This window comes from Helianthus annuus, chromosome 1, assembly GCF_002127325.2.
Source record: "Helianthus annuus cultivar XRQ/B chromosome 1, HanXRQr2.0-SUNRISE, whole genome shotgun sequence".
Classification (NCBI taxonomy): Eukaryota; Viridiplantae; Streptophyta; class Magnoliopsida; order Asterales; family Asteraceae; genus Helianthus; species Helianthus annuus.
Genome location: NC_035433.2, coordinates 148157144 through 148177434, shown reverse-complemented (window position 1 = coordinate 148177434; position 20291 = coordinate 148157144). Strand labels below are relative to the sequence as shown.

At 32.9% G+C, this 20291-nt stretch overlaps 1 protein-coding gene across 1 annotated transcript; it reads left to right on the top strand.

Annotated features, from left to right (window-relative positions):
* Positions 1–2496: 2496 nt before the first annotated feature.
* LOC110941020 (B3 domain-containing protein REM-like 1) lies at positions 2497–3289 on the top strand. Its single transcript, XM_035976303.1, has 3 exons — positions 2497–2607; positions 2791–2939; positions 3019–3289. Exons 1-3 carry the CDS (start codon positions 2595–2597, stop codon positions 3268–3270), a joined length of 414 nt encoding a protein of 137 aa, XP_035832196.1. The 5' UTR covers positions 2497–2594; the 3' UTR covers positions 3271–3289.
* The last annotated feature ends 17002 nt before the right edge of the window (positions 3290–20291 follow it).

The window sequence follows — 20291 nt, the reverse complement described above, 5'->3', positions numbered from 1 at the left end:
AATCATCTGCCCAAAACTAATTTAGCCAACTAATTTGATCCAACATTAGTGGGCCTTTGCAACAGAATGTTATTTTTAGGCTTTTAATAATTGACGAAACAAATGGGGTTTCTTTTTGGGCTTGACGAAACAAGGCAATATTTTGTCCCACAAAAAGTTGACGAAAAAGATTTATGTTTTGTTCTTTATAGTTGACGAAACAGTGGGTCCACTACCAAATCGGCGAAACAGATTTGACGAAACAAGCAAGCTCAATCATTCTTTTCGGCGAAACGGTGGTCACTTGGGCTTTCACCTTGACGAAACACACAAGGCCCCAACTTTTGAAAAAACAAACAGGCCCACTAAGTGACAAGAGGCCCAAGATAGAAAACCGCACTTACAGGTCGACGAAACTGAGATGTCTTTGACCTTTTAATTTGACGAAATGAAATGTTTTCTTGGTGGGCTTTTAAGTCAGCGAAAAGCAATATCTTTTGGGCCTTTTAATATGGGCTTTTGATAGAACGAGAGGATTAATTAAGGCCCAAAGAAGATGACGAAACCCACTTTTGTTTCGTCAAGTATATCAAATGAAGTTTTGTTTCGTCAATTTCTTGTTTCGTCAATTTCTTGTTTCGTTAAAAAGTAGCAGGGAGTTGGTGAACTTTTCAAGCCTTATCCTGTTTTGACACAACAGAGACTACTTTCGGCTAAGACATACCCATTTCACCAACCAAGCATGGTTTCTAATATTTTAATGTTTTGTCAGTTTCCAATGCACAAACCACTTTCCAAATAATTTTTCAAGGATCAAAAAGTGTAACTTTTGAAGAACACTATGAAGATTATATGAATATATGAAGAACACAGTGAACTCGATGAAGTTTCCGGCAAAAATATAAGTTTCCCGGTGACTCGACACACTTCCGAAATGCGGTTTTGCTTGATAATGTTCAATAAAAACCTATTTTTCACATGTAAACTTCACTTAAACAAGGTTTTTAACAAAACACAAAGCAAAAGCACAAGATTAAATCAGATTTAAAGTGTTTTTCCAGAAAATTATAAACTTTAAAACCCGAAAAACAACAAGAACACCTCGGTTTTAACAAGGAGAAGAGCCAAGGCTCTGATACCAATTGTAGGACCGTGTTTCGGGACCGAAACCGTGATTCGTGTGAGATCGGTTCAAGACGGGAGAGATTAGAGATGATAAACAAACAACTTTGTATTAATCCGGTAGTAAAACATTACAAATCGGCCCGATTATATGATAACCGAACTAATACCAAAGGAGTATACATCCGGGGAGAGACCAAGTGGTGATCTCTCCCTGGTGAGGTCTCAAACCTCCTAAAATCTCCAAATGTTTGAAATGGCAAGGGTTTTCTATTTATAGTCACACCCCTTGTCTTGCAAACACACACGGTCAACCGAATAACCCTCTCGTTTGACCACTTCAAACGAGCGGGTCTATACACGTTCGATAGACCGTTTCACTAACTATTACAAATTCCGCGTAAAATTAAACTAATCTATTCGACAAGCATCGGACACAAAATCTGCATCAACAATATCCAATCCAATAATTCGCGGAATGGTTTATTTTTGTTTCATTCTTTAATGATCTATATTCTTTTAATCAATCCAATATTGTTTCTTTAACGAAATATTATGTTCAGTTCATTACTATTAAACTATTTATTTAGTTTTAAAGAAGTATGATAATGAGTTTAATTTTTTAAACATAACAGTTAGTTAATTTGTAAATACATATTAAATAACAGAAATTGTATGAAACAAAACAATTCAACAAATTACCTACAGTTCCATCTAAAACAAAAAAAATCCCATCATATTTCTTTAAGGAAAAGAATTGAACATAATATCGAATAAAAATATTAGATTGATTTAAAAAAATATAAATCATTAAAGAATAAAAAAGACACTTGATTAATTTAATAGAAATATAAAAAAAATTAATATGTTGGCTAAAAAAGAAAAGACAAACACAAAACAAACAAGGAGTACTAATTTGGTAAATAGTTTTCATAGAACACTATTTTGGTAAATAGTTTTTCCACCAACACTAGTTTAGCAAAAAACTCCACGATGAAGAGCATATTTGATTAATTCAATAAATTCTTACTTAATGACTCTAAACAAAACTTATACGTCAATTTAATGAAGACCTATGATGAAGAGAACTAAATAGTCAAATAAAATATAAATTACTTTTATAAAAAACACTTAAATTAATTTGTTAGATATTTTATAAAGTACTATGACCTTTGAGATTCGGATAGCATATTTTGCAGCAGCCATGGCTGATCCTCCAAATCACTTCTTCAAGTTCATTCCACCAGGCTTCAAGTTTAACCTTGTAAGCTTTTCTATGCATCACACTCTTGTACATTTTCCATATATTTTCATCTCATAAATTCAACTAATGTTCATCTTATAGCATACTTTGTCTATATATGAATTTGCAGTCGATTCCAAAATCTTTTTTGACGAAGTTAGACGGATGGAAAGGCAAGAAAGCAACACTGAGACGAGGGTGTCACAATTGGGCCGTGCACATTGGCGACAAGAAGGGAAAACCTCCCGTCATGAACGTTTCTTGTACGTAATTCGATTCATTAGTTTCTTTTTTTTTTTTTTAGATTTCTATGGTATCTCTCCAACTCTTTCCTATCAGATTGAAACAAACTTGATGGTTAAGCTCTTAACTAATGTTATTTTATATGGTTAAGCCCTTAACAGATTGAAACAAACTTGATGGTTACACATGAACTTTGTATTCAGATCTAGGAAAGAAGAACACCAACAACCACGTTCAAGTAAAGAAGGAGAGTAAACCTACGATAAAGATAAAGAAGACGACTGGCTCGAGCCTCGGCAATCATCCGTACTTTATTTTAACTATGAGGCCTTCTTATAGAGAGTGTGGTTTGGTAACTTTTATAAACCCTAGTTGAATCTTATGGTAAACGGAAAATAATTTATTTTGATGATAACTTTTTTCATTTGTAGTATCTTCCTGTTGAATTTTCGAAATCAAATGGTTTAAAAGTAGGAGAAATGATCCTTATAGGTGATAAAGGTGGATCATGGAAAATTCGGCTTAAGAAAAAAGGTGAAAAATATTTAAGTTTTGGTCGTGGTTTTAGAGATTTCTGGGATGCGAATGGATTAGAGGTTGGTGATGACTACAAGTTTGTGCTCGTCGAGAAGGAGAAGGGCAAGCCTCCCATCATGAATGTTTCTTGTACGTATGATCTTTGATATTTCATTAGTTTTTTTATTTATTATTTAATATTTTATATTGGTACGTTTTAAGTTTAAATTTGGGTTATTGGATTTTAATAATCCTAAGTTTCACCAATTGGCCAATAATAATCCTAACTTTAAAAATTCACTTCAATAATCCCAAGTTGTAGAAGTTTGGCCGCCATTGATCCTTTTCAAACATATAAGAATTTGGTCTCCTCAATAGATTTAATTACACCTAGAGACTCCTTAATTGATTTAAGTGCACCTATGTTTGAAAAGGATCAATGACGGCCAAACTTTTACAAGTTGGGATTATTGGTGGGAATTTTTAAAGTTGGGATTATTATCCGCCAACTGGTGAAACTTAGGATTATTAAAATCAGGGGGGGATAGTGCACGGTCCTCCCAACCGCCGGAGTGATCTCACTCCGGGAGCCGCTACCCGACCAAGCTAGCTCCGCGGTGACTTCCCCATGCCGAGTTCTTACCCCGGGCGGCATATGCCACTCCCAAGACTCGAACCCGGTACCTCTGGGAAGAGGTGGGTGTCGGTGGCCAACTGGGCTACCCCAATTGGTTGGATTATTAAAATCAAATAACCCTTTAAATTACAATAGAACTATCTCTCCATGTACTCCTTGACATATTGAAACAAACATGACGATCAAGTCCATAACTAATGCTGTTAGCTAATTTGGCCGATATCCCACTTGGTAGAGGCACGTGCCTCTTATAGTTATATCTGAGGTTTGAATCTAGACAATGGGAATAATTTAGGATTATTGGTGTAAAAAAACCAAAACCACTGTTAATTTTGTATGTTTACTCGTCGATTAACTTTATTATCCAGATCTAGAAAAGAAGCCCACCAGCACCCATATGCAAGTAAAGGAGACCGAATAGAAGCCCACCAACACCCATATGCAAGTAAAGAAGGAGACCGGTTCAACTCGTTACTTTAATGAAACCTTTATTTAATTGTAATATTCTTTAATTATTGTAATGTTTTTTTAAATGTAATGAAATGTTATTTGTTTTTAAAATTTTATAAATTTAGAGATTAAACGAGAAATAAAAAATATTATTAATTGAGTAATAATGGGTATGTGGTATTATTACTATCCATCCTAGTGATATAAAATAACCTCCAATAACATTTCTCTTGATTTTTTTTTTTTTTTTTTTTTTTGTCATTTGTCGTATAACCCCCAACAAAGAGGTTATGTAGTATTACATGAATTTTTTTCCCAAACTAGTGTACTTACAAAAAATATTTACCATTTTGGGTATTTTGAAAAGTATTTACCTAAATGGTATTTTTCTAATTGGTTTGTCTCTCTCCTAATCTAATTGGTTAAAGCCTAAATTAATTATTCCCAAATAAAATATAGTGATTGTTCAACAAACTTATTTTTGTAAATTATTATATTTTTTTTTACCTTACGTTTTTTTAGTTAATATGTGTACGTTTTCAATTTGTAATAAAAATACTTCTATGTTTGAAAGTAAAAATTTATGTATTTAACTGTTATTCTAAGAACAACAAACTTATTTAATTGTTTACTTAATTAAGAATACCTAAAAATTGTGTATTTAGCTTGTTATAAGTTTTTTTATCATACGTTTTTGTAAATTTATGTTCAACGTAATTGTGTTGTTCAATTAATATATCTCGGTTTTTTAATTTTTAATTTGTAATAAAAATACCTTTAAGTTAAATATATTTAGTTTGGCTTTTATCTTTGTAATAAAAAAATTAATTTACTCATTCACTCAATTTATTAAGAGAGTAATCTTGTTCTCTTTACTATTTTGTGTATTTTGTTCTCAATTGTTGTTCGACTCTGTTAATAAGTAATGACTAAATAAGTTTTTATTCTTAAAATAAAAATCCAAGTTAAATACATAAATTTTTACTTTTAAACTTAAAGTATTTTTATTACAAATTAAAAAGAGACATATATTAATTATAACTAAAAAATGTAATATAAAAAAATATAATAATTTACAAAAAGTCAGTTTATTAAATAAAAATACTATTTTTATTTAGGTATCATTAATTTAAGATTTAACCAATTAGATTAGGAGAGAGACAAACAAATTAAAAAAGCGTTAAACAAAAGTAGCTATTTAGGTAAATATTTTTTAAAGTACTAAAAAAGGTAAATACTTTTTACATTTCTTTTTCTAACTACTTGTACTGGTTATATTTCACCGATGGTGTGATTATTTAATTTTAGTTTTATATGTTATTTATCCAAAACCTTTTATTATTTGAATGATGAATTATTGTTAATACAAAAAATATAATTGTTTTTTTCGTAATAACTTTGGTATATAAGTTTATAAAGTTGTGAGTTTTAGGTTCAGATTGAAATGTACATATTCTTTCCAAGTTGAATTCGATCGATGTAAGACATGTGCTAATATCCTATAAGTGTATTTCTTTCGGTTGCTATACAAGTGCGGGTATCGTAAAAAACCCAACCGATTCCAATCGTAACACCGATCATTGACGGACCTAGGAATTATTTGTTTAGCATGCGGATAAGTTGTTCAAACATATTTTTAAGGGGTGCGGTCGGGTTTTGTCTAAAAAATACACTATAACTTTTTATTCAAGGGGTGTCCCCGCCCATCCACACTGACACTTAGGTGCGCCCCTGACACCGATGCGTAGCGTAGCGTTTGTGTTTTTACTAGTTATATATTTAATTAGATAAAAAAAACTCATGTATAAAATAAAATAATTAAAAATGTAGGCCATGAACCAAGATCGACTTGCAAAAATACTTACGGCTGCTATGAAGGATTGGTTGTTCAAGGCTCAAGGGGTCGAGAACCAATATTATTTAAATAGAAATTAAAGAAAAATATAATTTCAATAATGAAATGTTGATGGATCGTATTAAAATTTGATATTGTGGTAGTTGTAGCACACTAGATTAGTTCATTTAATTCTTAATCGATTACTTTGACATTAATTAGGTATGATCAGTGGCTAATTTGGAACGACAGGGGTGGCTCTTGGGACGGCCAACCCATGCCGTCGTCCGAAATCCAAATTTTCAACGGGCACAAAATGTTTTTATAAGCTTTTATATATATACTAAATTATATATTTAATATATGCATCCATTTATTTTGCATGAAATTGTTGGTGGTGGAGTGGAAAAGTCATCTTAAGATAATGTAGAGGCCGCAAGTTCAAGCCTTAACTTCACCACCAAGTTTTTATTTTTTTAATTCATATCCCCTTAAAAATAATTTTGGGCCCAATTTCTTATCGTCCGAGGCTTAAATTTTTTTGAGAATTTTCGGAGAGGATTCTGGGAACGAAAGTACGTAAATAATAATACTTTAAAAGACCGCAAAAATATTAATATAAAAGTGTATTGAAGGTAATGTAAACATAACAATGGTTTATGATCTTATTATATGCAGAATTTCTCTCTATATTCTTAAACTTTTGACGGACAACTTTTTACAGGAAATTAGATTAGCTTAGTGTTACGTCTAACCGATTAAAACTTTTAATATTTGATAATAAAAATGTGTATGACTTCAATTATTTTTGTAGTTAGGTCATGTCCTAAGTTTTAAAAATTATTATTTATAACAATTTATAAGGATTTTTAGAGTATATTATAGCATACTCGATTAAATCATTAAATTCTTACCGACTCTCATACATCAAATAATTATGAATATTTATGATCAAGAGAACTTAATAGTTGGATAAAATATAAATCAATCCTTTGAGATTATAACTTCATAGCTTACCATACTTTGCAGCAGCCATGGCCAATCCTCCAAATCATTTCTTCAAGTTCATTCCACCAGACTCAAAGTTTAACCTCGTAAGCTTTCTCTGCATAACAGACTTGTACATGTTTCCATTTATTTACATCTCATCAATGCAACTAATAGTTATCTGTTAGCATACTTCAAACTCTCTATCTTTGATCATGCATAGGCATTGTTTTATATTGAATTAATGGTATAATAGTATGAAGTAATGACCAGGGCCGTCTCCGAAAATAACAAAAAAAAAAAAAAAAAAAAATTGGTCCTGTGCGAGATAAAAAATTTGGGCCCTATTCGCAAATTTCCATGTATTATAAACTCATCAATTATTTAATCACTAAAATTTATGTGAAAGTAATTTAAATAGTTATTTTTAGCTAAACATAGTTAGTAATTTACTAATTAAAGGAAAAGATGTAGTTGACAAAATCAGGCATTAAATGTTATATACAGCTAAAAAACTAAAAAATGAAGCTAAAATAGAGAGTTTGGAGACGCTAGGATTAGAACCATCGTCTCCTTGTTGTCTAAGCAAGGCAATAACCACCCCGACAAGAGCTTGTTCGTGTCATCTTTCGTCAGAGTATATTTATATTCTAGCTTATAAATTCTATACAAAATTAAAAAGATTTGGGCCCCGAAGGGGTTGGGCCCCGTGCCGTCGCCCACCCCGCACCCCTCAAAGACGGCCTTGAAGTAATCTGGATATAGATCATACTTTAAAATTAGATGTTTAAAGAGATTGGTAAACTTTCATTGTACAAGTCATTAAAGCATCCAACAAGAAAAATAAAGATGAAAATAGAATATAGTTATAATAAGAGTAAAATGCATGGATAGTCCCTGTGGTTTGGTGAAATTTCACCTTTAGTCCCCAACTTTTCAAAATTACACTCTTAGTCCTTATGGTTTGACAAGTTGTTACTCGGATAGTCCCCAAAGCGGATGGAGGCTAGTTTTTTTGGTTAAGTGGGTGTAAAATGACAAGGACTGTCCGAGTAACAACTTGCCAAACCACAGGGACTATCCGAGTAACAACTTGTCAAACCACAGGGACTATCCGAGTAACCTTCATCCGCTTTAGGGACTATCCGAGTAACAACTTGTCAAACCACAGGGACTAAGAGTGTAATTCTGAAAAGTTGAGGACTAAAGGTGAAATTTCACCAAACCACAGGGACTATCCGTGCATTTTACTCTTATAATAATACATACTTTGTCTATATATGAATTTGCAGTCTATTCCAAAATCTTTTTTGACGAAGTTGGACGGATGGAGAGGCAAGAAAGCAACACTGAGACGAGGGTGTCACACATGGGCGGTGCACATTGGCGACGGAGGAGTTTTTGGTGACGGTTGGAGGAAGTTTGTGGTGGAGAATGGAGTGCAAGAGTTTGACATTATTGTGTTCAAACATCAAGGAAACATGGTGTTTGACTTTTTTGTGTTTGACCCATCTACATGTGAAAGACAATATTCAGATTTACCTGACAATGTAGAAGTCTCTCTCCCAGAATCTGATTCACTTCACACACTTGGTAATCTGAGAGTTCTGTTGTACCCTTTGCTTTATAAAATTTTACATTACTTATTCTTGTAGTTTTGATATGTTGATTAGAGAGATCAAGGATGCTCAAAAAGCGCAAGAGGACTGACTATTCGTCTCAAGGAAAAGATAAATGTATTCAACTCGATGACGATAGTTGTTTTGTAACAATAATGACACCTTATAATATAACAAGCTCAAGATTGGTAAGTCAGCTTCTTGTTAGCTCAAACAACAAAGAACAAATGTAGTTTGACGTTAGAGTCGAAATTAATGTATAGTAGTTATGAACAAAGTACTTATACCTCGTTTTTTTCAGATTGTTCCGATGGAATTCGCTAGATCAAACGGATTAACTACCAAAAGAATGCATACACAAGTAGTTCTAGTGGACGAAGCAAAGAGGACTTGCCCAGCAAAACTCCACATCATGACAAGACAAGTTCGTTTAACGGGTTGGCGTAAACTTATGAGCAAAAACAACTTAAAAGTTGGGGATGTGTGTATGTTTAAGCTCGTGGAGGACGGAGAAGTGCCCGTTTTCAACTTTTATAGTACGTTTTTCCTCCACCTTCGGACGGGTTATTATTATTTTTACGAAAAGTACCAACTTCTCTTACTAAATCAGTTATTTCATTTCTCAACTTTTACTTGTTGTACGTTTAACCAACGCCTTTTTATTTTGTATGTTTGTTATTCAGATCTAGGAAAGAAGAAAACCAACAACCACATTCAAGTAAAGAAGGAGAGTAGACCTACGATAAAGATAAAGAAGAAGACTAGCTCGAGTCTCGGCAATCATCCTTACTTTATTTTAACTATGAAGCCTTCTTATAGAGAGTGGGGAGTGGTAACTTCTATAAACCCTAGATGAATCTCATGGTAAACAAAAATTAATCTATTTTGATGATAACTTTTTTCATTTGTAGTGTCTTCCAATTGAATTTTCGAAATCAAATCGTTTAAAAGCAGGAGAAATTATCCTCAGAAACGATAAAGGTAGATCATGGAAAATTCAGCTCAAGAAAAAAGGTGAAAAATATTACAATTTTGGTTGCGGTTTTAGAGATTTCTGGGATGAGAATGGATTAGAGGTTGGTGATGACTACAAGTTTGTGCTCGTCCAGAAGGAGAAGGGCAAGCCTCCCATCATGAATGTTTCTTGTACGTATGATCTTCGATATTTCATTAGTTTTTTTATTTGTTATTTTATATTGGTGCGTTTTAAGTTTAATTCTATTGAACGTATCTCTCCATGTACTCCTTCTTGAGGTCCACGCTATGGTTGTAAAGAGATAGTTGTTTGTTAACTTGGTAGTCGAGATCAGTTTGCTAAAAGATCGAATCAAGTATATGTGACCAAAAAAATGCATATTTGTTGCAGTGAACGTAGACTCGGTTCCCTCTGGAAAAGAAGATCCCTCATACTACATTGGCAAAGTGAACACCTACTCCATGGTAATATATTCAGAACATTTAGATGTCAATATAAGAAAAAGGAAAATTACTTTTTGAGTCCCTGTGTTTTAGTGGTTTTAACTAGTTGAGTCCAAAAGCAAAAAGTTTAACGACCTGAGTCCCTATAAGCATTTTCTTTAACCATTTGAGTACTTTTGAATCCAATTTTTAACCTTTTGAGACCAATTTTTTGGACTCAAATCGTTATAAAATGAAAAAAATTGGACTCAAAACGTTATAAAATAAATGGCTAGGGACTCAGGGCGTTAAACTTTTTGATTTTGGACTCAAGTAGTTAAAACCACTATAACAAAGGAACTCAAAAAGTAATTTACTCTAAGAAAAAAAAAACACAAGTTGCAATGAATTAATTAACTGTTGAAAATGTGGGTTATTCACATCTAACAAGTGTGGTCCATGTAGTATTTGCCAAGTAAACTTGCGAGGACGAATGGATTACTCAACAAAGAAGAAATGATTCTCAAAAACGACGATGAGATGTCATGGACCATGGGTATAAAGCGTGAAAGGAACTCTTGTTATATTGGACGAGGATGGAAAGATTTTTGTGCTGCAAATGGCTTGAAAAAAGGGGAGCGTATCAAACTTGAGCTGGTCAGTAAGGGTGAAATACCCGTAGTAAAGTTTAAAGGTCCATTAGTCCAGCTAACAAGGCTTGTCTTTCCTGATGGCTAAAAGTTTATAGGTTTATACTTGTTTTAACAAAACGTTTTTTGTTAAAAGTATGTCTCTTTTGTAAAACCATCCAAACGTTGTATTAAAAGTATCAACTACTTATTATACATCATGGTGAAATACCCGTAGTAAAGTTTAAATGGTCGCCACTCCAATCATTTTTTTGTCTATCTCCTCTACAATGGTTTTTTTTTTTTTTTTTTTTGGAATGGTGAACTTCATGTATAAGGTTACCACATTCTCCAAATCAGAGAGCCCCGTATTGCCCCGCTTTGGCCAGACTATGTTGCCTTAACCGGCCTCACGTTGGCTTCAAAGTTTGGCTTTTTTGGGCGTTCCGCCGGTAAAACCATACCGCCGGCTGCCACTTGATAGTCGTTGTGCCACCACAGGAGCAGAACCCTCTGGCGTAACACATGGTGGGACGAAAACCAGGTTGGTCTCGGGAATCGAATTAACAGCCTCACACAAGGCTTAGTCCAACTCCTTCATTGCCTATATCCACTCTAATATGACACAAATGAGAATTGAACTTGAGTCTCTATTGAAAAACCCAACCTCCTACCACTAGGCCACAAGTGGAGGGACATCTCCTCTAGAATGGTTGAGAAGCATTCTTAAACCTTTTAACTAAAATGATGCTCTGTAGAAATTTTAATTAAGAGAAGTATGTGCAAAACTAGAACGGGTCGATTTAGAAAATGGTCATTTTGGTCTTGAACAGAATGACTTCAAGTACGAACTAGTGGCGGACCCAGAAATTATTCGTTGGGGTGCGGATAAGCGTTTAACCATATTTTCAAGGGATGCGATCGGAATTTTTGCCTAAAATATACACTAATTTTGTTTTTTCAAGGGGTGCGGCCGCCCACCCTGACTAAAGGGTAAGTCCGCCATTGGTCAGAACGAAATCTACTTTAATTATTAATAATTATAAGTTAGTTGAGTAAAATCCAAATATATTGAGCAGCCACAATGATTAAAAATATTATTTTCCTAATATAGTAATCACTATTTTAAGCTCTGTGTGTTACACGGATTGTATAAAGAAAATATCTTTTATAATTTGAATTATATTCCATGATCTTGAAGTACGACAACAATGGGCCATGCAATATCACATGTCCACGTAAGAGACACGCCCGTCGAGTTACTTTTTGACGAAAACGTCCTTACGGAGCTGTGTGATAAAGACATATGTTTCCGGCTTCAGTATCATCTCGTGGAAGATCTACCCTACCTTAAGAAGTGTAACATACCAATTTTTATCATATAAATTATAAGGATTGGTTAAATTTATTCACCACTAGTAACTAGTAACTAGTTAATTCTTAATATAAATATTCAACCCAAATAGTTTTAAACACTATTTTTGGTTGAAATATTATTGGCCTATATATGAGTGACCTTTCTAAATAAAATAAAAGTATATAAAAACTCATATAATTAAGACGAGTAGATTGCAGGTAAGTCAACCGTTAGAAAAGAAGTAACTAGACGGACCCATGAACCGTCTAATAATAATAAAATTATAAAAATATATGATATTTGAATCTACTCCGTTTTTAATGAAAGTTGGTTCAAAATGTAGACAAAAATATACTCTTTCTAATAACATATTTATTATTTTCTAAAAACGTTATATTTTAGAAGTTATACGCGCCAAATAACTAAAGCAGTTAAATTAATTATAATATATAAAATAAATAATATTATTTAAAAACTTACGAATGAAATTAAAATAATAATAAGTGAAACTAACTAAAATCTCATATGTGTGCTACGTGTAAGAAATTGAGATATATATGTAGTATAATATAATCAAAATAATAAAAAATTCTATATATTCATGGCAATGCATCAGATATGGAGGTGGAAGCTCAAGAGTCACTTGAAAATTAATTCATGTGTATACGTGGAAGGGCAAACGTGCCCAACAAGCTTGACATTTACTATAAATAGAAAGCTATTGTCCAAACATTCAAGTGCTCACTTTCTTTCCTTCTCTATGTCGCCTATATATCTGTTCCTTCTATATTTCTATTTTATTTTTATTTCCACCTATAATAAAAATAATAAGGTTATGCCCTGTTTTAAGTATTATAACTCCCAATCACCGCTACCCTTTCCGATTGATCTGAGCCTCAGGGCTCTGCCTGACTAAGTTGTTAGGATTTGGTCTCGGGACAAGGTTGATTTAGGAGTACTATACTTAACACAAGTGCATTATATATTTTTCTATATCTTAGAAGTTATACCTAAAATTTAGACCAGGAGTCCTTCTAGTTGAACCCTAAAGTTACACAGTGGGTCCATTCCTTTTTCCCACCATTTTATTCTCTTTTTGTGATTTACCCAAACCTATTATTTATTATTTATTTTGTAAACGAATCTCGTCAAAAGTCATACCTATTATTTTATTTACCCAATAGGGAACCATAGTTGAGACACCCAAGTAATCCTGCACAACCCCTAAAATTTCCAGAACAATCAGAATCAGGATCAGGACCCCTAAAACTCAGAGAGGGATAAACCCTAGCCAACGATTATCCTCATAACCAATTATAAAATTCGAAAATTGAAAAACTGTCGACACAGCAAGCCTACATGCACGAAGGGCTACTCTATGAAAATAGGGTGATCACTCGCGTAGCGCGACGCCTAAAGGGGTACCCCCTCGCGCTACGCGACGGTGTCAAATTTTCAGTATAAATAGCAGGGGTTGGGACTTGAAATTTGGCACTTGAACGACGAAAATCGGAGTTACGTAGATCGAGTTATAAGCAAAACAGTCCAACACACACACACAATTATCGAATCGCTGCCACAGAACAGGGTAATTACTCGATCGCTATTACGGTTCAGTTTCCAGGATCAATATACCCAAAGAATGTCTAAGTGCCGCCCACATTGGGCTATGCTTTGTCGTTGTCGATAATTCGATAATGAGTTGAAGCATTGTACTTTGTCGTTGTCGATAATTCGATACACGAGTTGAAGTACTATACTTTGTTCATTTGTCATTTTGATAAATGAGTTGAAGTATTGCACTTGGTCATTCATTGCAAATATTTGATCTCGGGAAATTATCGTAACTGCTGTATTGATCATTAACCCGGTTTTTGTGAAATTCGTTAAGGTTCGAATCTCATGACTACCGTTAAGGTTGATTTGGATTTTACACCAATACGTATTCTATTTTGTTAAACCACCAAAAACACTCCCAACTACACCCTTACAATCAAACAAACTATTAAATCATCAGAAGATCCAGAATAATAAAGTACATGCTTAATTATCGGGAAAAGTAGAATCAAGAAGTTTGTTAACTCAATCCTGCATGATGATTTGTGAGTCATTCTCTTTTTATTAACTGTTTTACAATACTCCAAATCATTTTTCAAAGTTATAATTACAGTGATTAAGTTTATGTAATCACCAAATTACAGCCGGTATGTGGGGTATTGTGCACAGTATTATTATTGTTTTAATCACATTAGGTGGGCGAGCCTAAAAGAAAGTGATATACGTCACTCATTGGGCCAGCCAATGGTGATATGACCACAGTCACAGAGCTGGTCTGTGACAAATACCTATTCTTGAAATGTTGGTTGATAATAAACATATGTAAAAACCCTTAATACTGTGAATTATAACAAATGTGTCGTTTTTAGTAAAATGAATGAACTCACTCAGTATTTCCCGCTGACAAAATCTTTTTAAAACGCGTTTCAGGTAATTACAATAGATTGGAGTAAGGATTGGATCCGACACTGAAGGACTTCAAGAAGTGGCTTATTTTCAAATTAAGAAATATTGTTTTTATTAAAAGCTACCTTTGTAAAACATGGAATTTATTCCATCTGTTTCAATAAAAATCCGGTGTTTCTAAACTCTGATATTTTCCTAACTCACGGTCCTGATGAAATTTCCGCTGCAATGTTTTAAAATAATCACCGGTACCACTGGACTGCTCACGGCACCGATTCCGGCTAGATGGGGTCGGGGGTCGTGACAGAAGGTGGTATCAGAGCTAAGCCACTACTTTAAGCCTATAAAGTGTTGTGATAACAATACTTAAGCTTAAATAAAAGAGTTAGGAGATTGCTATTAACTTAACTGGTAGCACATCCGATAGCATTTAGACTTGCACATAAGAAAAGATGCCTTAGTATAAGCTAAGCCACTTGTTTACTCAAATAGGTGTTATAATAATACCTAAGCTTAAACAGAAAGTTAGAAACTTAAAGATTATTTGATAATATTCTGAATGATATTTAGACTTGAACTTAAGAATTTTGCCTTAAAATAAACTTAAGGTAAATTACTTATATAAGTATAATGTAATGGATACTGGTATGTCATAAGAATGACGGTTAGCAGGCAATAGCACTTAATTGCTATTTATTCTTGCTTATTGATATTATTTGGTCTAGAATAAAGATATATTATGGAAATACAAATTTCCTTGATTATGGATAAAAGTCCTAATAAAAGAGACACTTTTAAAAGATACTATTTATGGGAAATAGAAAATTTTCTCCGGCAAAACTAGGTATAGAGTAGCAGACTCTCCAGCTTGTCCGGATATACTGAGGTTACCTCTCCGGCGCGAACCGGGTAAGATGGGGTATATAAAATGTCAAACAAGTGACAAGATCTCCCTAAATAAAATCATGACCAGATATTTGACTTGTTTTTGGAAATATGAATCTGCTAAATACATTGATCTTATAGAAGGTATGTATATTACAGCATGTGAAATATGTGATTATATAGATAGATATATCTATAAGGAAATTCCAAAAAACCATAAGGATTGACAAATTGAAATAAAGCACAAGCATCCGTGTCTAGAATTCTTTATCAGGAATCTCTTTTCCAATATCAAACATTATTTCGTTTGATCATTTACCTCGTAACTCGTACAATGAGAACCCTTTAAAGTTGGGATACCATCAAAAATATAAGAATTACCAATACGTTACCATAAATTATTAACGCCACAATTATGAACTCAAATAAGAAGCATGTAAAATTTTGGTGCACAAGAAAAACACATGAAACTTAAAAGGTCAAAGTTTATCACACACAACTTCCAAGGCAAGACCTTTAGGCACAATGACACCAATATTAATTCCGTCGGTAAAAGTACTACTAATCAAAAAGCGGTATTTCACCACATGATCTTACAAACGATAAAAATCTCGCTGAGGTACGTTGGAACAATATTTCAAAACATCAGTGCATAGTATAACCTGAGTCATAATTATTAGTACTACAAAAGAAGTCATGTATTTTTGCAAATCCCCGATTTCATTCGACATTCTCTGATAATGTCATTTAACAAATAGTTATCACGCGAAATTCCAGATAAGAAGTTCTTATATTTCTTTCGTTGCAATTCTGACTTCTGCCTATAAAGAATTGACTTTCGTGTTTCTACTTCCTCTAATAGTCATCATACCATGAGAATTTCTTTCATAGTAGCAAATATTGTATCACTATACTTGATCTTTCCATTTATAAACCACGTTTATTGCAAAACGTTGACTCTTTGATATCGAGTCAATAAGTTTCTTGAAAAACTCAATTCCCTTTAGCATACATGGTTTTTGTTGTAACCATACCCAAAATTTCTTATTAATACATGAACTCGTTTTGTTTACACCAAGTTCAATTGTTTAAACTCGCTCGTATTACGTATTCAATTCAAAATCCCATATGATGGATTGAAGCCATCATATTCTAAATAGTCCCGACAAGCACTTCAATTCTCTTGAACTATAGCATGCTTTCTTGACCTTCGACTTCACTGAATTATTTCTTTAATCACGATCACTTTGTAAATGACATTTTCATAAAATTGAAGATTGCGCTAATCTAAGATTTAATTATTTATTTATATTGAATCCGCTTTATTGATTTATTTTATAAAAGCAATCTTAACACAATTATGTGCTAAGATAATGATCCACCATTTCATGTCCTAAATTCCGTAGTCCTTACAAACCAACCGAGCCTTTCATGATATTTCTTACTTTATCATCATTGATCGAAAAACATTATATAAATTTAATTGATTATATATGGAAACTTACAACATAATATTCTTATATTTAAAATTCTTGTTAAACCATTAAGGTAAAGAATTTATATTTTACGTATAAAATTTTGTTTAAAGTATACTCTCATTTACATTTATGCATTTTTGGCAATTAATATTAATATTATTAGTATTATTATTTTTAGATACTAGAGTTATTATCAAGGGCATGTATTAAATAGCCTAGCCTTAGTTAGGCATGGACTGGCCACCTATGCTTAAACAAGGCAGCGCTAACCAATATCCGCCATGATAATGACTAGTTAATTAAGTCATCATACTTATTTAGTAAATCTTAATTATATATTTTACTTTGTACTGTAAAGAGAAAACATATTTTCATAAAACAATACCAGAATTAAAGGGACGAATAAAATAAATAATTATGTATCACCTATATTGTGGTAATTATGCACCATAGCACTCTAATAAGAAAATAACCATATAAGAATAATATAATAGTCAGCGACTACATTAGGTTAGAAAAACATTGTAAAGAATAGTCACCACAACAGTTGTAACTACATTTTACAACGCTATATGGTTTCAAAATAAGTAATCACATAGAATTGACCCAGTGTTATATAAAATATTTTACAAATACTTTTACCTCTTTATATTCACAACTTTCATTTAAACGTTCTTTTACTAAAATATTTTGTAAATATAATAACTTCATTACAGTATTTTGTAACCTATATTACATAGTTATTTTACATAATATAAAGAATACTAAAATATTTATTTGAAAGTGGTAACTATTTACATATAATGTGAAACAAATAATATTACACTTGTTTTAGTAATATAATATAATAGTTGGTCATGCCAAAACAACTTATTTTATTATATTTCCATCTCTATGACATAGTATGAAAGATATAATCATTAATAATATACTATCACATTATTTCATAATTTAAAACAACTTGCAACTCTAAACAATGATACACTAACTTTATCGTCTTCTGGTGTATCTTTTGCAAATTCACTCATCTCAGCACATTGATTTTTCATACTTCAATATTTGACAAATCATTTTTCATACTTTTATTTCATTTGGAACCCGTCAATTCTAAAGACTTCCTCAGTTGCCAATCAAAGTAAGCTTTCTTTTGACAAATAATTTTATTGACTCTAAAAGACCTTCACATTCATTTTGGATATCTATTGATCATATATCTTTTGGCCTGAACCTAGTCACCTTGGAAATTATACCATTTCATCTCATTCATTTGTCATCGAATTATTACACTAATTCAGTTTCAGTTGAACCATTAAGTCCTATCTATTGTACAACTCATAGTCACAAAATTTGATACTTTGATTTGGTATCATTTACCTTAATATTATTCTTTTTAATAAAAAAGTAACATAATTCTAAAAGAAATATCGTAACCCAAATCTCGAGGACGAGATTTAAAATAAGGTGGGGAGGATGTAACATACCAATTTTTATCATATAAATTATAAGGATTGGTTAAATTTATTCACCACTAGTAACTAGTAACTAGTTAATTCTTAATATAAATATTCAACCCAAATAGTTTTAAACACTATTTTTGGTTGAAATATTATTGGCCTATATATGAGTGACCTTTCTAAATAAAATAAAAGTATATAAAAACTCATATAATTAAGACGAGTAGATTGCAGGTAAGTCAACCGTTAGAAAAGAAGTAACTAGACGGACCCATGAACCGTCTAATAATAATAAAATTATAAAAATATTTGAGTCCCTGTGTTTTAGTGGTTTTAACTAGTTGAGTCCAAAAGCAAAAAGTTTAACGACCTGAGTCCCTATAAGCATTTTCTTTAACCATTTGAGTACTTTTGAATCCAATTTTTAACCTTTTGAGACCAATTTTTTGGACTCAAATCGTTATAAAATGAAAAAAATTGGACTCAAAACGTTATAAAATAAATGGCTAGGGACTCAGGGCGTTAAACTTTTTGATTTTGGACTCAAGTAGTTAAAACCACTATAACAAAGGAACTCAAAAAGTAATTTACTCTAAGAAAAAAAAAAACACAAGTTGCAATGAATTAATTAACTGTTGAAAATGTGGGTTATTCACATCTAACAAGTGTGGTCCATGTAGTATTTGCCAAGTAAACTTGCGAGGACGAATGGATTACTCAACAAAGAAGAAATGATTCTCAAAAACGACGATGAGAGGTCATGGACCATGGGTATAAACCGTGAAAGGAACTATTGTTATATAGGGCGAGGATGGAAAGAATTTTGTGCTGCAAATGGCTTGAAAAAAAGGGATCGTATCAAACTTGAGCTGGTCAGTGATGGTGAAATACCCGTAGTAAAGTTTAAAGGTCCATTCGTTCAGCTAACAAGGCTTGTCTTTCCTGATGGCTAAAAGTTTATTGGTTTATAACTTGTTTTAACAAAACGTTTTTTGTTAAAAGCATGTCTCTTTTGTAAAACCATCCAAACGTATTATTAAAAGTATCAACTACTTAATATACATCACGGTGAAATACCCGTAGTAAAGTTTAAATGGTCGCCACTCCAATCATTTTTTGTCTATCTCCTCTACAATGGTTTTTTTTTAATGGTGAACTTCGTGTATAAGGTTACCACATTCTTTAAATCAGAGAGCCTCGTATTGCCCCGCTTTGGCCAGACTATGTTGTCTTAACCGGCCGCACGCTGGCTTCAAAGTTTGGCTTTTTTGGGCGTTCTGCCGGTAAAACCATACCGCCGGCTGCCACTTGATAGTCGTTGTGCCACCACAGGAGCAGAACTCTCTGGCGTTACACACGGTGGGACGAAAACCAGGTTGGTCTCGGGAATCGAATTAACAGCCTCACACAAGGCTTAGTCCAACTCCTTCATTGCCTATATCCACCCAAATATGACACAAATGAAAACTGAACTTGATTCTCTATTGGAAAACCCAACCTCCTACCACTAGGCCACAAGTGGAGAGACATCTCCTCTAGAATGGTTGAGAAGCATTCTTAAACCTTTTAATTAAAATGATGCTGTGTAGAAATTTTAATTAAGAGAAGTATGTGCAAAACTAGAACGGGTCGATTTAGAAAATGGTCATTTTGGTCTTGAACAGAATGACTTCAAGTCAGAACTAGTGGCGGACCCAGAAATTATTCGTTTGGGTGCGGATAAGCGTTCAATCATATTTTCAAGGGATGCGATCGGAATTTTTGCCTAAAATATACACTAAATTTGTTTTTTCAAGGGGTGCGGCCGCCCACCCTGACTAAAGGGTAAGTCCGCCATTGGTCAGAACGAAATCTACTTTAATTATTAATAGTTATAAGTTAGTTGAGTAAAATCTAAATATATTGAGCAGCCACAATGATTAAAAATATTATTGTCCTAATATAGTAATCACTAGTTTAAGCTCTGTGTGTTACATGGACTGTATAAAGAAAATATC

Coding starts and splice junctions, on each gene's coding strand:
- LOC110941020 (XM_035976303.1), top strand. Junction 2,940..3,018: donor CTTATAGAGAGTGTGGTTTG/GTAACTTTTATA, acceptor TTTCATTTGTAG/TATCTTCCTGTTGAATTTTC.